This window comes from Protopterus annectens, chromosome 2.part0 (assembly GCF_019279795.1).
Source record: "Protopterus annectens isolate FY-2018-M chromosome 2.part0, PAN1.0, whole genome shotgun sequence".
NCBI lineage: Eukaryota > Metazoa > Chordata > Ceratodontiformes > Protopteridae > Protopterus > Protopterus annectens.
Window position 1 is genome coordinate 1,347,842,888 of NC_056728.1, and position 15,693 is coordinate 1,347,858,580.

A 15,693-nucleotide genomic window follows, 5' to 3' on the forward strand; every position below is an offset into this window, starting at 1 on the left:
CTATATAGACTATATACAACAAGTGCTACAAAAAAGAAGCAATTGGTAAAAAGAAAACAGAGCCATATTACTGAGTTACAAAAAGGAGGTAAATTCTAGGAGTCGCGGTGGTGCAGCGGTAGCATTATCGCCTCACAGCAAGAGGTTCTCCCGTTCAATTCTCGGCTGGAACGCCTTCTTTGTGGAGTCTGCATGTCCTCCCCGTAGTCGAGTGGTGTTCGAAAGACATGTATGAATGGGCGTGCCTTCATTGAAGCTTGGGCGTCGGGCTGGCACCTCGGCACCATGAAAATCGACTGCCAATCATTAGCGGACTGGAGTTCCGCTGTGGCGACCCCTAACTGGGAAAAAATGAAAGAAAAACAACAACAACAAACATCTGTATAATTGGAGATCAAGTTGAACTTTCTAGCTACTTGTATTAGTTGGAGCAAAATATCTTTACAGCTTGATTTAATCTTTTAATATATGTTCAAGGAGAAGATTCCAGTATTGCTGATAATAGCAATGTTTATTCATATTCTTTGTTATAAGTTTATGTGAGGATACATATTTAACAGCCATATTTCTGAAGCCTATCCAAGATAGTTTAGAGGGGCTCAACCAATTTTGAATAATGTATAATTTAACTAAGGCAAAAAGAGTAATTCAGGTGTGCAGTTTTTGCTTTGATAATTTATGGGTAGTGATATTAAGAATGGCAAACTCCCAAGACAGTATTGATTTTTTTATAGCCCATTTTTTCTAGTCTCACCTTTAGAGAGCACCAAAGTTTATGCATTTATGTACAACTCCATAGAATATGCAGTAAATCAGCTTTGGGAAATGGGCAGCATGGGCATTGAGAAGAGATATTTGAATTGAAAGTATTAAGTTTCACTGGTGTATAGTATGCATTATTACTAATCATTAATTGTATATAAATGAGATTTTTGAATGGAGTCAGTTTGAGTGGAATCAATCGCTTTAAATTTCAGCTCATCCATGAGTTCCTTGTTCATTTCATTCCTGTACTTAAGAATATAACAGAGATATTTGGTATTTAATTGAGGTAATTAACTTATAGACACTGGATGCCATCTTTTTTTGTAAGATAGAGTTTTAAGTAATATTATGCAGGTATTGATATCAGATGTATTAATATCTGAGACTGTTATCAAAGCAGATGAGAGCTCTCTAATTTTCCTTAGTATTATGTTATAACTGTTATGTAAGTTGAGGGCTAATCCAACTTGTTCAATGGATTTCTCCCTGTTGAATATCCCATAAGCTGTAGTTTTTAATAAGTGGGTATTTTTCCAAGTTAATCGTATTACTGTTTAATTTAATATTTGGGTTCAGGTGAATAGGCTGTAACAAAGTAAGGGTCTTGTTTAAGTTTAAAGTTTCAAGGAGATTCTGAAATACTCTGACTTTATGTATTAGAAAGGGATGCAGTTCTCTAATCTAAGAAAGGGAAGAGCTTTTGGATTAATATTAGTCCCTTTACCATGTTCATACCAAATTTTAATCCAGAAAGAGGTCCATTCTTTGCTATTGGGCCTGAATTCCAAAATTTGTATAATTGTATTAGAACAAATTATGTCATAATACAACAATATTTAAATGAATATTCCATACAAATCACAGATTCTGGGAAATCAGTTTCTTTATGACTTGAAGGCTTTACAGGAAAAAATAAGAGATTTAGCTTGATTTATTTCATAGTTAGAAATTTTAGAGAATTTCTCAACTGAGGGTATGATTTTATTTAAGTCTGTATTTGGAAGTTCAGAATAAATATTCAGATTATCAGCAAAGGCTGATAAGGTTACTTTATTGCTCAAAATTTTAGAGATATGATGAAATGTTTTTTGGGATATATACAAGAATAGGGGCTCAATATATACACTAAAAAGGTAAGGGTATAGGGGCAGCCCTGTCTGGTCCCATTTAAATTGCTAATAGGATTGGAGACTATTTTATATATATATATATATATATATATATATATATATATATATACAGAGAGAGAGAGAGAGATATGAATTATTATAGAGTACCTTTATCATATCAATAAACTCTCTTGGAGTATTATAGTAAGGTAGTGTGACAAATAGAAAATTTAAATCAACTTTATCAAATGCTTTGCACACAGCCAATACAAGGGCATACCTCAAATTTCTGTCATGTTTAAGGAACTAAATCATTGAATATAGTGTCAAAGTGTTGTCCCACTTCTGCCTATTATTCATAAAGCCAGAATGTTCAGATGATATAATCTTAGGCAGAACCTTCTTAAATCTTTCTGCTAACAGTGTGGACATAATTTTTATATCTACATTAATCAAAGAATTTGGCCTGTAGTTGAAGCGGATTAGATTTATCAGTTATGTTTTGGAATAAAAATAGTTTTTTGAAATATTTTGATAGAGATCACTAATACCATGCTGTCTCCTATAACTGAAAATTTTCAGGAGGATGTTTGATAACTTCTGGATGAAAACCTTGTAAAAGACCGCTGTATACCCATCTGGACCAGGAGCTTTGCTTGGTTTCAGTTTATTTACGACCTATAGAATTCCCTGTTGCATGAAGGGGACTTTAAACCATTTTTTTTTGTATTTCAGTAATTTTCGGGAAGTTGAGGTAGTTAAACTCCTCACAATCAAGATTTTAAGCTTGGTTGTTAGATGGGCCATAGATCTTCATGTAAATCATTTCAAAAATGTTCAGAATTTCCCAGTTAGTATTAAATGACGTACCTTCATAATGTATTAAGGATAACCTGGGGATTACTTGTTTAATCTTAATTGTTCTCACTAAGATTTTTGAGGGTTTTTTCCCCATTCAGAGTATTTAGCCAAGAATTTAATTTCCTGAAACATATATTGCTGGTGGTGCATTAGGTATAATTCTTTCTGTAATGTATTTAATTGAGACTCCCTTTTAATCCAGGGCAATTTGAGTCTTCTTTTCTATCTCATTTATTTCAGCTACTAATTTATCTTCCCTCTCTTTAGATAATTTCTTCTAATATGTTGCTTTTTGAATTAGGACCCCTCTTATTTTAGCTTTACACGCTGCCCATTGGACATCGTAAGGGATGCTAATATTTACTAAACTATTCTCTAGTTCTTCTAAAATATTTGTTATCTCTTAAACCACATCATCCTTGTGCAATAAGTTAGGATTCAGAGATCAATTCCAGCCTAAAACTTCTGAACTAATTTTATTAGCCCTCTCAAGTTTTAATGTGATTTTGGAATGGTCCGAAAAAAATCTTGGTTCTGTTAAATATCTAATTTCTTCCTTCAGGAAGGTTTCTGAGACCAGAAAAAAAATCAATTATTGACCAGGATTTATAGCATTTTGAGCAATATGTAAGTTTGTCTTTTAATGGGGCATTACCACCAAAAGAAGAAGGGTCTATAAGATTAAAGTCAGACATTAAGTTGGCCAGAGCAAGTGAAGCCTGACTGTTATGAGTTACACTTGCTGGTTTTATTTAATATTGGGTCTGTTACTGCGTTCCAATCACCACCCAAGGTATAATAATAATCAGGGAATCTGTTCAGTAGGTTGTAGGTTTCAAGAATAAAATCTTGTTGTTTTGTACACTGGCCATATACATTCAGAAACAGGACGGGTTTGGGAAATGGGAATTTTGAGATACACAAAGGCACCACATAACATTTACACCCGATTCTTGGGTATTTTTTTTAAAACTAGAATTGGCACTCCCTTGGAATTAGTGTTACACCCTGATGCACTTTTTGCTTATTATGTAATCTGTTCACGTTCCAAGAATCAATTAAACACATTTCTCCCTTCTATTTCCTCTTGATTAAATCTTATTTTAATGGCTTCCTTCTCCATAGCATTATAGGCAAGATACACCAAATTAGCAGGATTTACCTTTAAGACTGCAGCATTTAACCCTTTCAGAACTACTCCGGTACCTAACCACCTAACCATCCTTTCTGAGAGAGTAACATACAGGGATAAAGGTAAATAAGACCATCTTGAAAAGTAAACCGGTATTGACCCTTAAGCCCATCACTAATAAATTCTTCATAGTTTTTGAAAAATTATTATACAAAAACCTAAGTATTCCTAGATTCACCATCCTTTAGCAATGCACCGCTAACCCTTCAGCTCCTGAAGATAAGGTAGTGCCAAAAATATCATAGTTTCATTGTATTGAAAGAAATTCAATCATTAAAATAGTAACAGCAACACTAATTCAAAATGTCATCTGTATCAGATACATCAATAAAAGGATAACTATATTTACAGCATTAGGACTGTGACCATTTTCGCCAGGAAAAGTATTTATCAGACCAAATTTTAAATGCCATAGATAAAATTTTATACTAAAATAAAATAAGATGTTTTTAAAGAGAGTGATTAGTATTATCTGTTTGTGACTAAGCAAGGAGCAATCATTAACTAAACATAAACAAGAATTCATAATTTCTGTTCTCGGAATGTTTGTTTTCAATACTAATGAAAAGTAATTTGTGTAGAAAATACTGACAAGGCAGTACATACACGGCAACAAACTTTTTGCAAAGGTAAGCAAACAATTACAGAGAATATTTCCTAACAACGTTTTCTTATTTGCCTCACACTTATGTATCAGCAAGAGATCAGTAAAACTCCACCTAAAATAAAATTAACATAAATTAACTTATATGTAGTTTAAGTATTACTTGTGTACAATAATTTCAGGAATGCATATTAGATACAAACTATCCTAATATTCAAGAAAACTATACAGCAGCAAAAGAGTTATATTTTGAACCAGTCAATCATAGCAAGTAGGCCTATTGCGCTTGTCCATCAAACAGCTTTTTAAGGCAGCGTAACCTCTCAACTTGGTCATGTCTTACTCAATTCTCATCTTATAGTTACACATTTAAAAACTTTCCATTTTATCACCAGTACTGTTTACTACGCAGAGTACTTGGTTAATGAGCCATTTAAACTTGTTAACTTCATACCCAATTGGAACTGGCAATTCAGCAAATTGCAGCTGCACAATTTTACATAATTTTGCTTTAAGATTAATGTTATTTCCTTCCCCTTTCCTTTTAAATATAGATTGAATTACCACAGTGCAAAGACAGTTATGAAGCTCATTGGGAATTATTAAGAGGGGAAAAAAAACAGAATTTTGCATCTGGCCAGACAGTTGTTTCTGTAACATAAGCATAGTATTTAACATGCTTTAACCCTACACTCCCACAACTAATGGGTTCATTCACTCACCAGCATAATTGTTCCCCTCGTTAAAAATGCTGAAGGGCATAACTTGAGGAAATGTTAACTAAAAGATTGCAGCAGTATTGAGCTGGACAAATGACACGTATACATTTTACAATAAACCAGCTCTATAGTCCTAGCGTACCCCATTCCACAAAAAAAAAAAAAGAAGAAATATTAAAACAGTCAAACAAGTAATCCATCAAGTAGAACATTACTTAGTAAGTCTCACCTTCCAGAGCTTTAACTTTTAAAAATTTGAACCTTTCAGTGTAGTGCCACTAGCTAAAAAGGGACATCCATTCTCGTCTTCAAAAACAGGTTTTAGATAGAAAAAAAACAGTAACGCAGAAGATTCTGACAGAGAACTCTCCATTTACTAGATGATAAAACAACATAATTTTAATAATTTCAATTGTTCAAAACCCAGTATACAGCTTACATTTGCCATACATTTATATAATCTATTTAACAAACTAGAAGAGGTCCAGTGTGTCACGGATCCTTTCCTGCATGAAGGTAAGCATGGCTTCTTTAAGAAGAGAAGGAAGGTGTTACTGCTATTTGGGTTTCCCCCGGAACCAGAGCTTAAAGTAACATACCTCCTTCAGTTTTGAGTTATAAGAGGTCACTTTTGGTTGGAACGGAGAATTAATAAAACTAGTTTCTCTATTAAGAAACTAAGATGTTAGGTTGTCAATCTCGCCTTCATTCTTGCTGGATGGGTTCGGAGCCGATCCTCGGCTCCGACTCGGCACTTGCTAAGCTCGAGAGTCACTTTTACCAGCTCGAGGCAGCCCCATATCCCATGATGCAAGGCGTTAAATACCCAGATCTCGTTTGCCGCTTCACTGATGAGGTACTCCTTTTACCAGCTCTTTGTAAGTGTTTTATTATACACATTTTAGTCACCCCATTCCTAACATTTCTCACTTTTATTAGGTTTTTTGTCATTTTTAGATAGTTTTACGGTCTTTAGCTAGTTTTACTATTTCCCTAGTTCTTTTTATTTAGTCAGGCCTTCATCCCCTCCCATCCCTTCTTGTCAGGGTGTGTGTGTGGGTTTATTTTTTACTCATTTAAGTTAAATATTTCTGATTCTGGGACTGTGTGAGTTGTGTGTGTTTTGTGGATAGCACTATGTCCAAAGAACAGAGGGTCTCAGGCTTCAAGAAGTGTGACTCGTGCTGTCAGAAGATGTCTCTGACAGACGGTCACACTTCTTGTATCTACTGCCTGGGACCTCTCCACCTGCAGGACTCCTGTGCTATTTGTCACTCTTTCAGCCAGAGAGTCCTGCAGGAAAGGAGAAATAAATTAATTTTGAGAGGACTTCTCAAACCGGAGGGCTCCCCAGCCAAGTCTGCTTCGGGCAAGCCCTCTAAGACCTCCAAGGCCCAGGCTTCTGCTTCTAAGCCTCCGGCCTTGGCTCCGACTCCTTTAGAGTCGAGATCGGCTCCGGCTGGAGCCGATATAATTTTGACTAAATCTTCGGCACCGATGGTTATCGGTGCCGATACTTTAACTGCCACATTGGTGTCGGCTCCGACCGGCTCCGATCACCATGTGGCTAAGGCTTCGGTATCGGCGCTGACCGGCTCCGATACCATTATTTCCTTGCCTGTATCGGCTCCGGCCAGAGCCGATACATCCTTGTCTAGACTTGGAGCCGAGAAGCTGTCGGCTCCGTCTGGAACCGAGGGTTCTTTGGCTCCGATGCTTCCGTCGAGGAAGCGGTCCAGGTCTCCCTCTTTGGAGCCGATACTGTCGGCTCCGGCCTCTCCTCTTCTTTCAGAGCGGAGCCATTGGAGCCGATCATCTAGGTCTTCCAGGCTTTCAGACCATGATTTGGAGAGAGTGGTAAGCAGATTGTTAAAATCACAGGCACTATCCCAAATGCTTCATAGTCTGTCTCAACAGATGACTATTAGTCCACACCCTCTTCAAGTTCCTCCTTCGACTCTCCTCCAGAGCTCGGAGCCGGAGTCTATGGGAATAGTCACTGCTATGGCTGCGGGGCAGATACCCCCCCTTTCTGCTCCCTCAGCTTCTACTCTTATCTCCTCTTCGAGACCTTCCTTGGGGGGATCCGGTGGTCGGGCTTCCCTGGTCTGCTCCGAGGGAGTGAGTGTCATCGGACCCTTGTCCGACCCTGCTCTTCCCCTTGGAGCTTCGGCCTTGGTGAGCTCGGCCCCGACATCTGCCTCAGAGCCTTCCCTTTCGGTGGGCCCGGGGGTCCCTGTTTCTTCGGAGCGGGGTCTCTCGGATCTCCCTGGGAGGGGAGCCTTCGAGGTGATGAGGAGTGTGCTGGCCCCTGGGCTCAGTCAGCAGTCTATCCCCTTAGCTCCTCCCTCTACGGTGCCTGTAGATGTCTCTTCTCACTCTCTTGCTCCAGGACCGAGAGATCCACCGCCTCAGGTTTCCCCATTGGGAAGAACCCCCTCTTCCGAGGATTCTCCTGATCCCTCAGCGTAAGAGGACCTGTAAGAGGAAGCACCTAGACTCCCCCGAGTCTACTACTTCAGATACTGACTTAGATGAGTCGGAGGGGTCCCCCTAGATCCCCCTCTGAGGATGTCTCATTTTCAGACATCCTAGAACTCCTAAAACAGAGGGGAAACTGGCCTTCCATTAATCCCTCCGAGGATGAGTCTGTATACCTAGAGGCGTTGGGATCTCGACCCTCCACCTCCTGGGTGTCTCCGCCTTTTGACCCCCTCATGGAGGTGATAGCTCGGAAGGCGTGGGCATCTCCTGATTCCGTAGAACCAGTTCCCAGGAGGCCTTCTAAATTTATTACAGCCCCTTCCGAGAAACAATTTCTTACAAAAGGTGTCCCTGTTGATGCCATGGTGGTGGTGGCCGCCACCAAGAAGGAACTTGCAGATCCTTCCGTACCAGTCCATCCTCCTAACAAGGATTCTAGGACCATGGACAGGTATGGTAAGCGGATGTTTTCCTCAGCGACCTTTGCCATGCGTTCGCTGAATTATTTATGTCACTTCACCAGACTTCAAAGGGACATCCTTAAAGAATTAGGTTAAGTAGTACAGGATCCTACAGCTGCAGGGGCTCAGGCCAAGATTGCTTCCCAGCTAGGAATCCTTAACTCCATAACCAACTCCTCCATGCGGCTCATTTCGTATGCAGCAGATGGAGCGAGTAGGGCTGCAGGGACAGGAGTGGCTCTTAGACGTCAGTCCTGGATGCGGCTCTGTAATTTTGCAGATCCCTTTAAGGCATCCTTCACAAACTCTCCCTTCAATGGATCAACTTTGTTTGGTCCTCAGGTGAAGGATACGTTGACCAGGTGTGAGCAAGACGGCAAGACTCTTTCTGCCGTAGGAGTCCGTTTTTCCACCCCTTCTAGGCCTTACCCTAAGGGACAGAAGGGTGGAAAGATGTGGTTCCGTAAATCTCAGGGAGTCACGCCGGACACACGTGGTCAGTTTACCCCTAGGGGCAGAGGGGGTAATAATAACAGACGCCACCCTAGAGGCAGAGGGGGTCCGCAAAACCAGGGAAGCAGAGAGCCTCTCTCTGACAAGCCCTTCCAGCATCCCTGAGGTGTTGCCCGACTGTCCATCCTTGGAGGCAGTCGGGGGAAGATTATCGCTGTACCCAGAAGCCTGGCTTTCCCTTTCACAAGACAAATGGGTACAGTCGATCATATCCGAGGGTTACAAGATTCCTTTCGAGGAAAGTCCCTTCTCTCACAAAAATTCCCTTCCAGATGTTCCACCCGGGCTAAGGGAAATCGCAAAATTAGAAGTATCAAAGCTTCTACACAAAAGGGCCATTCAGCCAGTTCCAACAGACCATCCAGAGCCCGGAATCTACTCAAGGTTCTTTTTGGTTCCCAAAAAGACGGGAGATTGGAGACCAATACTGGACCTCAGCAGGCTCAACAAGTCTGTGAAAAAGACAAGATTTCGGATGGTCACACTTCAATCGATTTTGCCCTTCCTGGGCAAAGACAACTGGATGTGCTCAATAGACCTTCAGGATGCGTACTATCACATAAAAATCCACAGACACTCCAGAAGGTTTCTCCGCTTTCGGCTGGGGTCCAGTCATTTTCAGTTCAGAGCCCTGCCCTTTGGTCTCACTACAGCCCCCAGAGTGTTCACCAAATGTATGGCAGTGGTCATGGCTCACCTGAGACGTCAAGGATTCCAGGTGTTTCCGTATCTCGACGACTGGCTCCTCTCAGCCACCACCAGGCATCAACTTCTCCAAGCCAGGGATTACACCCTAAATCTCTGCACTCAGTTAGGAATTTCGATCAACTACGAAAAATCCTCCTTACTGCCCTGCCAGTCTATTACTTTTATAGGTGCAAATTTGGACACTGTTCGGATGTCAGCAAACCTCACAAGCCAGAGAATCCTAGATATCCAAAGCCATGTGCGGATCATCCTTACCAGCAAAAAGGTGCAAGCCAGACTGGTCCTAAAAGTTTTGGGCCTCATGGCAGCTGCCATTACTCTTCTTCCTTTGGCCCGCTTTTACATGCGTCTCCTTCAATGGATGTTGTTCACCCAATGGTCCTACCAACAACTTCCCATGCGTCATCAAATTCTGGTGACACAAATTTGCAAAAACCACCTATCCTGGTGGATTTCTTCTCCCCAGGTTCATCAGGGCAGACCCTTTGTTTCCCCGGCCCCGGTAGCCACAGTCACTATGGACGCCTCCCTGATCGGGTGGGGGGGGTCATTATCAGGGCAGGATGGTTCATGGGACATGGCAACCGTTCGAATACCACCTGCACATAAATGTCCTAGAGATGAGAGCGGTGCTTTTAACGTTGCAAGCCCTCAACGACTTTCTTCCCTTGGGAACAATTGCAGTTCACACGGACAACATGTCCGTAGTGTGGTACATCAACAAGCAGGGTGGAACCAATTCCTACCCCTTGTGTCGAGAGGCTCTCAGACTTTGGCAATGGGTGATCTCCTCTCATCGGTTTCTGGTAGCAACGCATATCCCTGGGAAAACCAACGTTTTAGCGGACAGATTGAGCAGAGCTATACTCATGCCTCACGAGTGGTCTCTCAAACAATCTATAGTGGAGGAGATTTTTCAGAAGTGGGGCCGCCCATGTTGCGATCTTTTTGCTACTCCCCAAAACAGCAAATGCCCAGCCTTCTTCTCTCTCTTCCCACTTCCGGGCCATCCCCCAAGAGACGCTCTTACCCAAGATTGGCCCCAGGGACTTCTTTATGCCTTTCCTCCCTTTCCATTGATACCACAGGTACTCCAGAAAGCTACCGTTTTGAGAGCCAAAATGATTCTCATTGCCCCGTATTGGCCTCGACAAATTTGGTTTCCATTCCTCCATCGTTACCTTTTGGCGCAGCCCTGGCATCTGGACCCAGTGCCAGATCTTCTGATCCACCAATCGGGTCAGCTGCATCGGTCCATTCCTTCTCTCAACCTCACAGCTTGGTTGCTCCACTTCCTTCCTTAGCCAGGCTTCCTATGATCTCTAACCCTGTTAGGGATATCATAGTGGCTTCCCCTTAAATCCTCTACTAGAAGGATTTACACTAGCAAGTGGAAACGCATCTCCCTTTGGGCGAAATCATGGAACATAGATCCCTTTACTGCCCCTGTTCATGCAGTTTTGGATTTTCTAGCGGAAATCTTTCACTCAGGTTCTTCATCTTCCACGGTCAAAGTTCAGTTGGCTGGGATCTCGAACTTTCATGTGGGGTTTGCAGATCACAGCATTATGTCCCACAAGCTTTGTAGAGCTTTTCTAAAAGGAGTTTTTCTCCTCAAACCTCCTATCAGGAGTCCTCCTCCTCAATGGGACCTAAATCTAGTGCTGACATCCTTAATTCTTCCTCCCTTTGAGCCAGCTGCTTCATGCTCACTAAAGTTTCTTTCATGGAAGACACTCTTCCTTGTCGCTATTACCTCGGCTAGGAGAGTGTCAGAACTTCATGCCCTTTCTGTTCGTCCCCCATATTTGGTCTTCCACAAGGACAGAGTATCCTTGAGAACTAATCCATCCTTTTTGCCCAAGGTTGCTTCAAAAACAAATTTAAACCAATCTATTGATCTCCCTGTATTTTTTCCCAATTACTCCAACAGATCGGAACAAAAATTACATTATCTTGATGTTCACCGCCAGCTCAGATATTATTTGGACAGAACAAAACAATTCAGAAAGTCTGATCAGCTCTTTTTTTCCTATGCTGAAAATAAGAAAGGCCTCTCTGTTTCCAAAGTGACCTTGTCTAGATGGCTGTCTTCCACCATTTCCGAAATCTGTCAACTTAGGGGCAAACAGCTGTGCTCAAAACCAAAGGCACATTCCACTAGAGGCTTAGCCACTTCTACAGCCTTTCAGGCTAGACTACCCTTAGATATTATTTGTGCAGCAGCCACTTGGGCCACTCCTCATACCTTTGTTTCTCATTACAAATTGGATTTGGCCTCCAGGGATAGAGCCAGTTTTGGTTCTACGGTTCTCAAGAGTCTGTTCCAATGAGCCACCCAGGATAGAGGTGCTAGGGACGCGGTCCCATCCAGCAAGAATGAAGGCGAGATTGACAACCTAACATTTAGAAGTTATGTACCTACCATAACGTTCCATGTTGGTTGTCTTCTCTCGCCTTCTTTCGTGCGACCCTCCCTCCTGCCCCCTTGCCTGGACAGATCTTGATCTCCCTTGTCTCTGGAAGATTGCTTCTTTTGGGCACCAGTTAGTTCTAGTTTAGTTATCTGCCTTTTTAGGCTAATTGCTCTTCTTTCCTTAGTGGAAAGTTTTTATGCTAGGTAGTTTTCCCTTTAGGTTCCAAACGAGATCTGGGTATTTACCGCCTTGCATCATGGGATATGGGGCTGCCTCGAGCTGGTAAAAGTGACTCTTGAGCTTAGCAAGTGCCGAGTCGGAGCCGAGGATCGGCTCCGAACCCATCCAGCAAGAAAGAAGGCGAGAGAAGACAACTAACATGGAACGTTATGGTAGGTACATAACTTCTAATTTTCCAACATGAAAGCTAGTAAATTCTTATTTCCTTGTTCCCTCAAGACTCTGGAACTTCACCGAAGGCTTGTAAAAATGCTGCTTTTGCCTCTCTAGGTGAGTCGGATGTGAATTTATGATCTTTGTGCTGAAATACTAGGGTATTTGGGTATTTCATTTGAAATTTAATCTTGCGACTAAGTAAATATGTGCAGTACCAGAACAAGAGTTGCCTCTTCTGCTTGATCTGCATAGGAAAGTCTTGGGCAAAGGTAATTTTATGACAGTTCCAGGTTATAAAGTTTTTGGTTTTGGCTGCCAGCAGGATTTTTTGAACATCCTGAAAATTAAGGAGTTTAGCATATACTTGTCTAGGTTTGACAGGGTCCTGGTTGCTGCAAAGTGCCCGATGAGCTCTTTTAATGATCCTTTCCGATGCAACAGCGTCATTGTGAACCAGGCAACCAAAGATCTGCTTGAGGGTGTGAATTAATTGTTGCTGTTCATAATATGCCTCTTATTAAAATATTGTTACACCTGCTTCCAGATCAGTTAACTTTTGCTGGATTTCTGTAATAGTTGTATATTTCAATTCTAATTCCTTCTGAAGTTTATCAATTTTAACTTTGTTTGCATGTGCTACAGCTTCAGTTTGGTCAAGGTGCGAGACTATGTGATTCAAAGTGCTCCCAAACCCAGACAATTGTTCTGAAAAGTTGTGGATAGCCATTTGCAAAGGTAGAACAGCCATTTTTGATTCATCCATATTAGACGATTGGTCTGACTTTGGTTTTACACTCCGTTTTAAGTTTTCTTGTTGCTGCTTGGTTGTTCATTGTCTTTTAACCACGGTTTCTTTCTCTGGTGAAGGAATAAATTATACTTTAGATTTTGTAGTTTGAGTAACCATCCCATCCATTTCGTTGGACATTTTAATCGGTTGAATGACTTTTCTATTCCTCTGTTTCCACCAGGGTAGCAGGCCCAATCACATGTGGTGAGGAATTCCCGACCTATTAAGATTTAAATGGACAGCTTCTAATCTGGTGGACAAAGACTTTTTTTTTCTTTCAGCAAGTAATTAAATGAATTTATAATCCCAAATAGAGGTTTTTGGTATATTTTTAGTTTTTTTTGTATTTGGCTTAAGGCAAATTTTATGAGCAGTTGCAAGGAGCCACATGGAAAGGGTGTTTAATGGATATCCACCATCTTGGAAAGCCGCAGACTCATCTTTTCTTATTCATTCTCACTGAAACATTGACCCACTGTCACACACACAGAGTTGTACCTCTAGTTTTCTGTAGTGCATAGATTGTTTGGTCGAAACAACTCCGGAGTAGTCTCACTTCACAACACTTAAGATAAAATTGTTTCTTTCTTACAGCTGCCAGGACAAGGTTATATGTGTAAAATATGGCCTAAAATGCTTCTCCACCTGGCATCCAAAGCTGGCTTGACTTAAGATACTACAGGGTCATGCTTTAAAGAAATCACTTTGCGAGCCTAAATTCTCCCCTACCTTTCCTTCTTCACTGCTTTTGCTTACTTCCCTTTTCTACCGTACACCCTTCATTTCCTCTTCATTCCCTGCCCTTAAAATATCAGCTGGATTGTTCATCCAGTTAAGTTAACCAGTAGTGACCTTAATATTCTTTAATTTGTAATAATTGTATTTCCTGCTGCTGCCCTTGTAAATAACCGTTCACTTTTGTAAAATATGTCATGCATTTGTGTATGCTGTACTGTATAACACCATGTGTGTAGTTGCACTATTTACAATCACGGTGAAAATTGTAACAGCTGAATTGGAGTTTCCTGCTTTTCCTCCCATTACAAACTGCTGCACATGAATAACTGGGTTGAAAACTCTATGAGCTGTTCACACCACAATTAAGCGTGTTATACACTTAAACACTTCTTGGAATGCCTACTTAAAAATAGGTTATAACAGAGTTTAAGCCTGGGTTTTTTAATTTATTTTTGATGTTGTGTTCACTGAAAATGCAAACTGTGCTTTAGATGTTTTTATATGTTTTTATGTTATTTACTTTGTATGCACCTTAGTCCATTTTAAACACCACATTCTAATGTAGTCTGAGTATAAAACGTGTAGGCCAGGACTAGCCATGATATTTTTATTACTTCTTCACAGGACAGAGCTCGAGCAGCTGCAAATGAAAGTTTTGCATGAACGTGAAAAGTACCTTCAGTCAGCTCAGTCTAGCACTGCCATCTCAGCAGTACCCATGTTCAATGTCAATGACAAGTTCACACTAAACAGAGATGATGCTAGCTATAGCCTTATCCTGGAAGTACAGACTGCTATTGACAATGTCCTGGTACAGGTGAGTAATTCCAGCACACATTCATTCCCAGGTTGTAGTTTTCATAACATTTGGGTAAAAAAAAATTGTGTGATGCTTGATTGCAGTTATGTTTCTCTTTTACTTAATTCAGTGCCAGTCATGTATATTCTGTAAGTTTAAAACTTTCATTTCCTGTTTTTTTTTTTTTGTTTTTGTTTTTTTTACATTTCTTTTTAAGCTACAGAAATCCATAAGTGCTGTCTTAAAATACCATCAGCCTACAAATGCACTCTGTGTTAGTGCAAAGCATTATGCAAATTTGGAATACAGAATGCAGACTACAGACTGGCACTGTAGACAGTTGCCTGTCAGCATTCGTTCCATTCCATGATAAGGATATTACATTGAAAGGTTTTCTGGAACTGTACTGCGTTCATCATTCAGTCTCGATGGCGTGTGGGTTCTGTGCCTGCATAAACCCACACGGGCAGCTTTCCAGAGTTCAGAATTCCCTCCCCTTCCTCTCTGTGGTAGGGGATTGGCTAAGCCTCTCCCATCAGGGGAAGCCTAACCCCTGTCACAGAGGGATAGTGGTTCAATATTTTAGGGCCTGATGTAGGACTGTCACAGTTGAATTTCCTCAGCAGCCTACACTGGTGGATAACAGCTTCCAGACATGGATAAGATCCCTTTGACAGCCTCCCTTCTACTGTATTATCACATATTTTTGATTTCCTTTATTAAAAAACACACACGCATATATATATATATATATATATATATATATATATATATATATATATATATATATATATACTATGTTAACTTTTTATTTTAATATTCTTATTTACTACTTCCAGTAATTCCCTTGGGAATTCTAGCTTACTCTTCTGTTGATTGTATGCTTAAAAGTTTTGTGATATTAGCTGAACACTAGAGACTACCTCTTGCATGTAGATCTGCAATTTAATTGTACCTGATGTTTTTGTTCTTTACTTGTTTCATTTTGAAGTTCAGACAGGAAAATATTGCATTTTTTACTTTTATTTTTATAATTACTTTTGATTTAACAGTGCTGTAGCCATTTTTATGATTAAATTGCAGTTTTACAGCAGATTATTTGTATTGTCAGTGAAGACTTTTTTTTTCCATTTCTGA

At 40.6% G+C, this 15,693-nt stretch overlaps 1 protein-coding gene across 1 annotated transcript in view; it reads left to right on the top strand.

Annotated features, from left to right (window-relative positions):
• The window catches only part of BBS7 (Bardet-Biedl syndrome 7), a 1,778,061-nt gene that overhangs the window by 1,087,243 nt on the left and 675,125 nt on the right, over positions 1-15,693 (top strand). Inside the window, exon 11 of the mRNA XM_044061529.1 lies at positions 14,382-14,574. Within this exon, the coding sequence (XP_043917464.1) occupies positions 14,382-14,574 (193 nt within the window). The remainder of the gene's footprint in view (positions 1-14,381; positions 14,575-15,693) is intronic.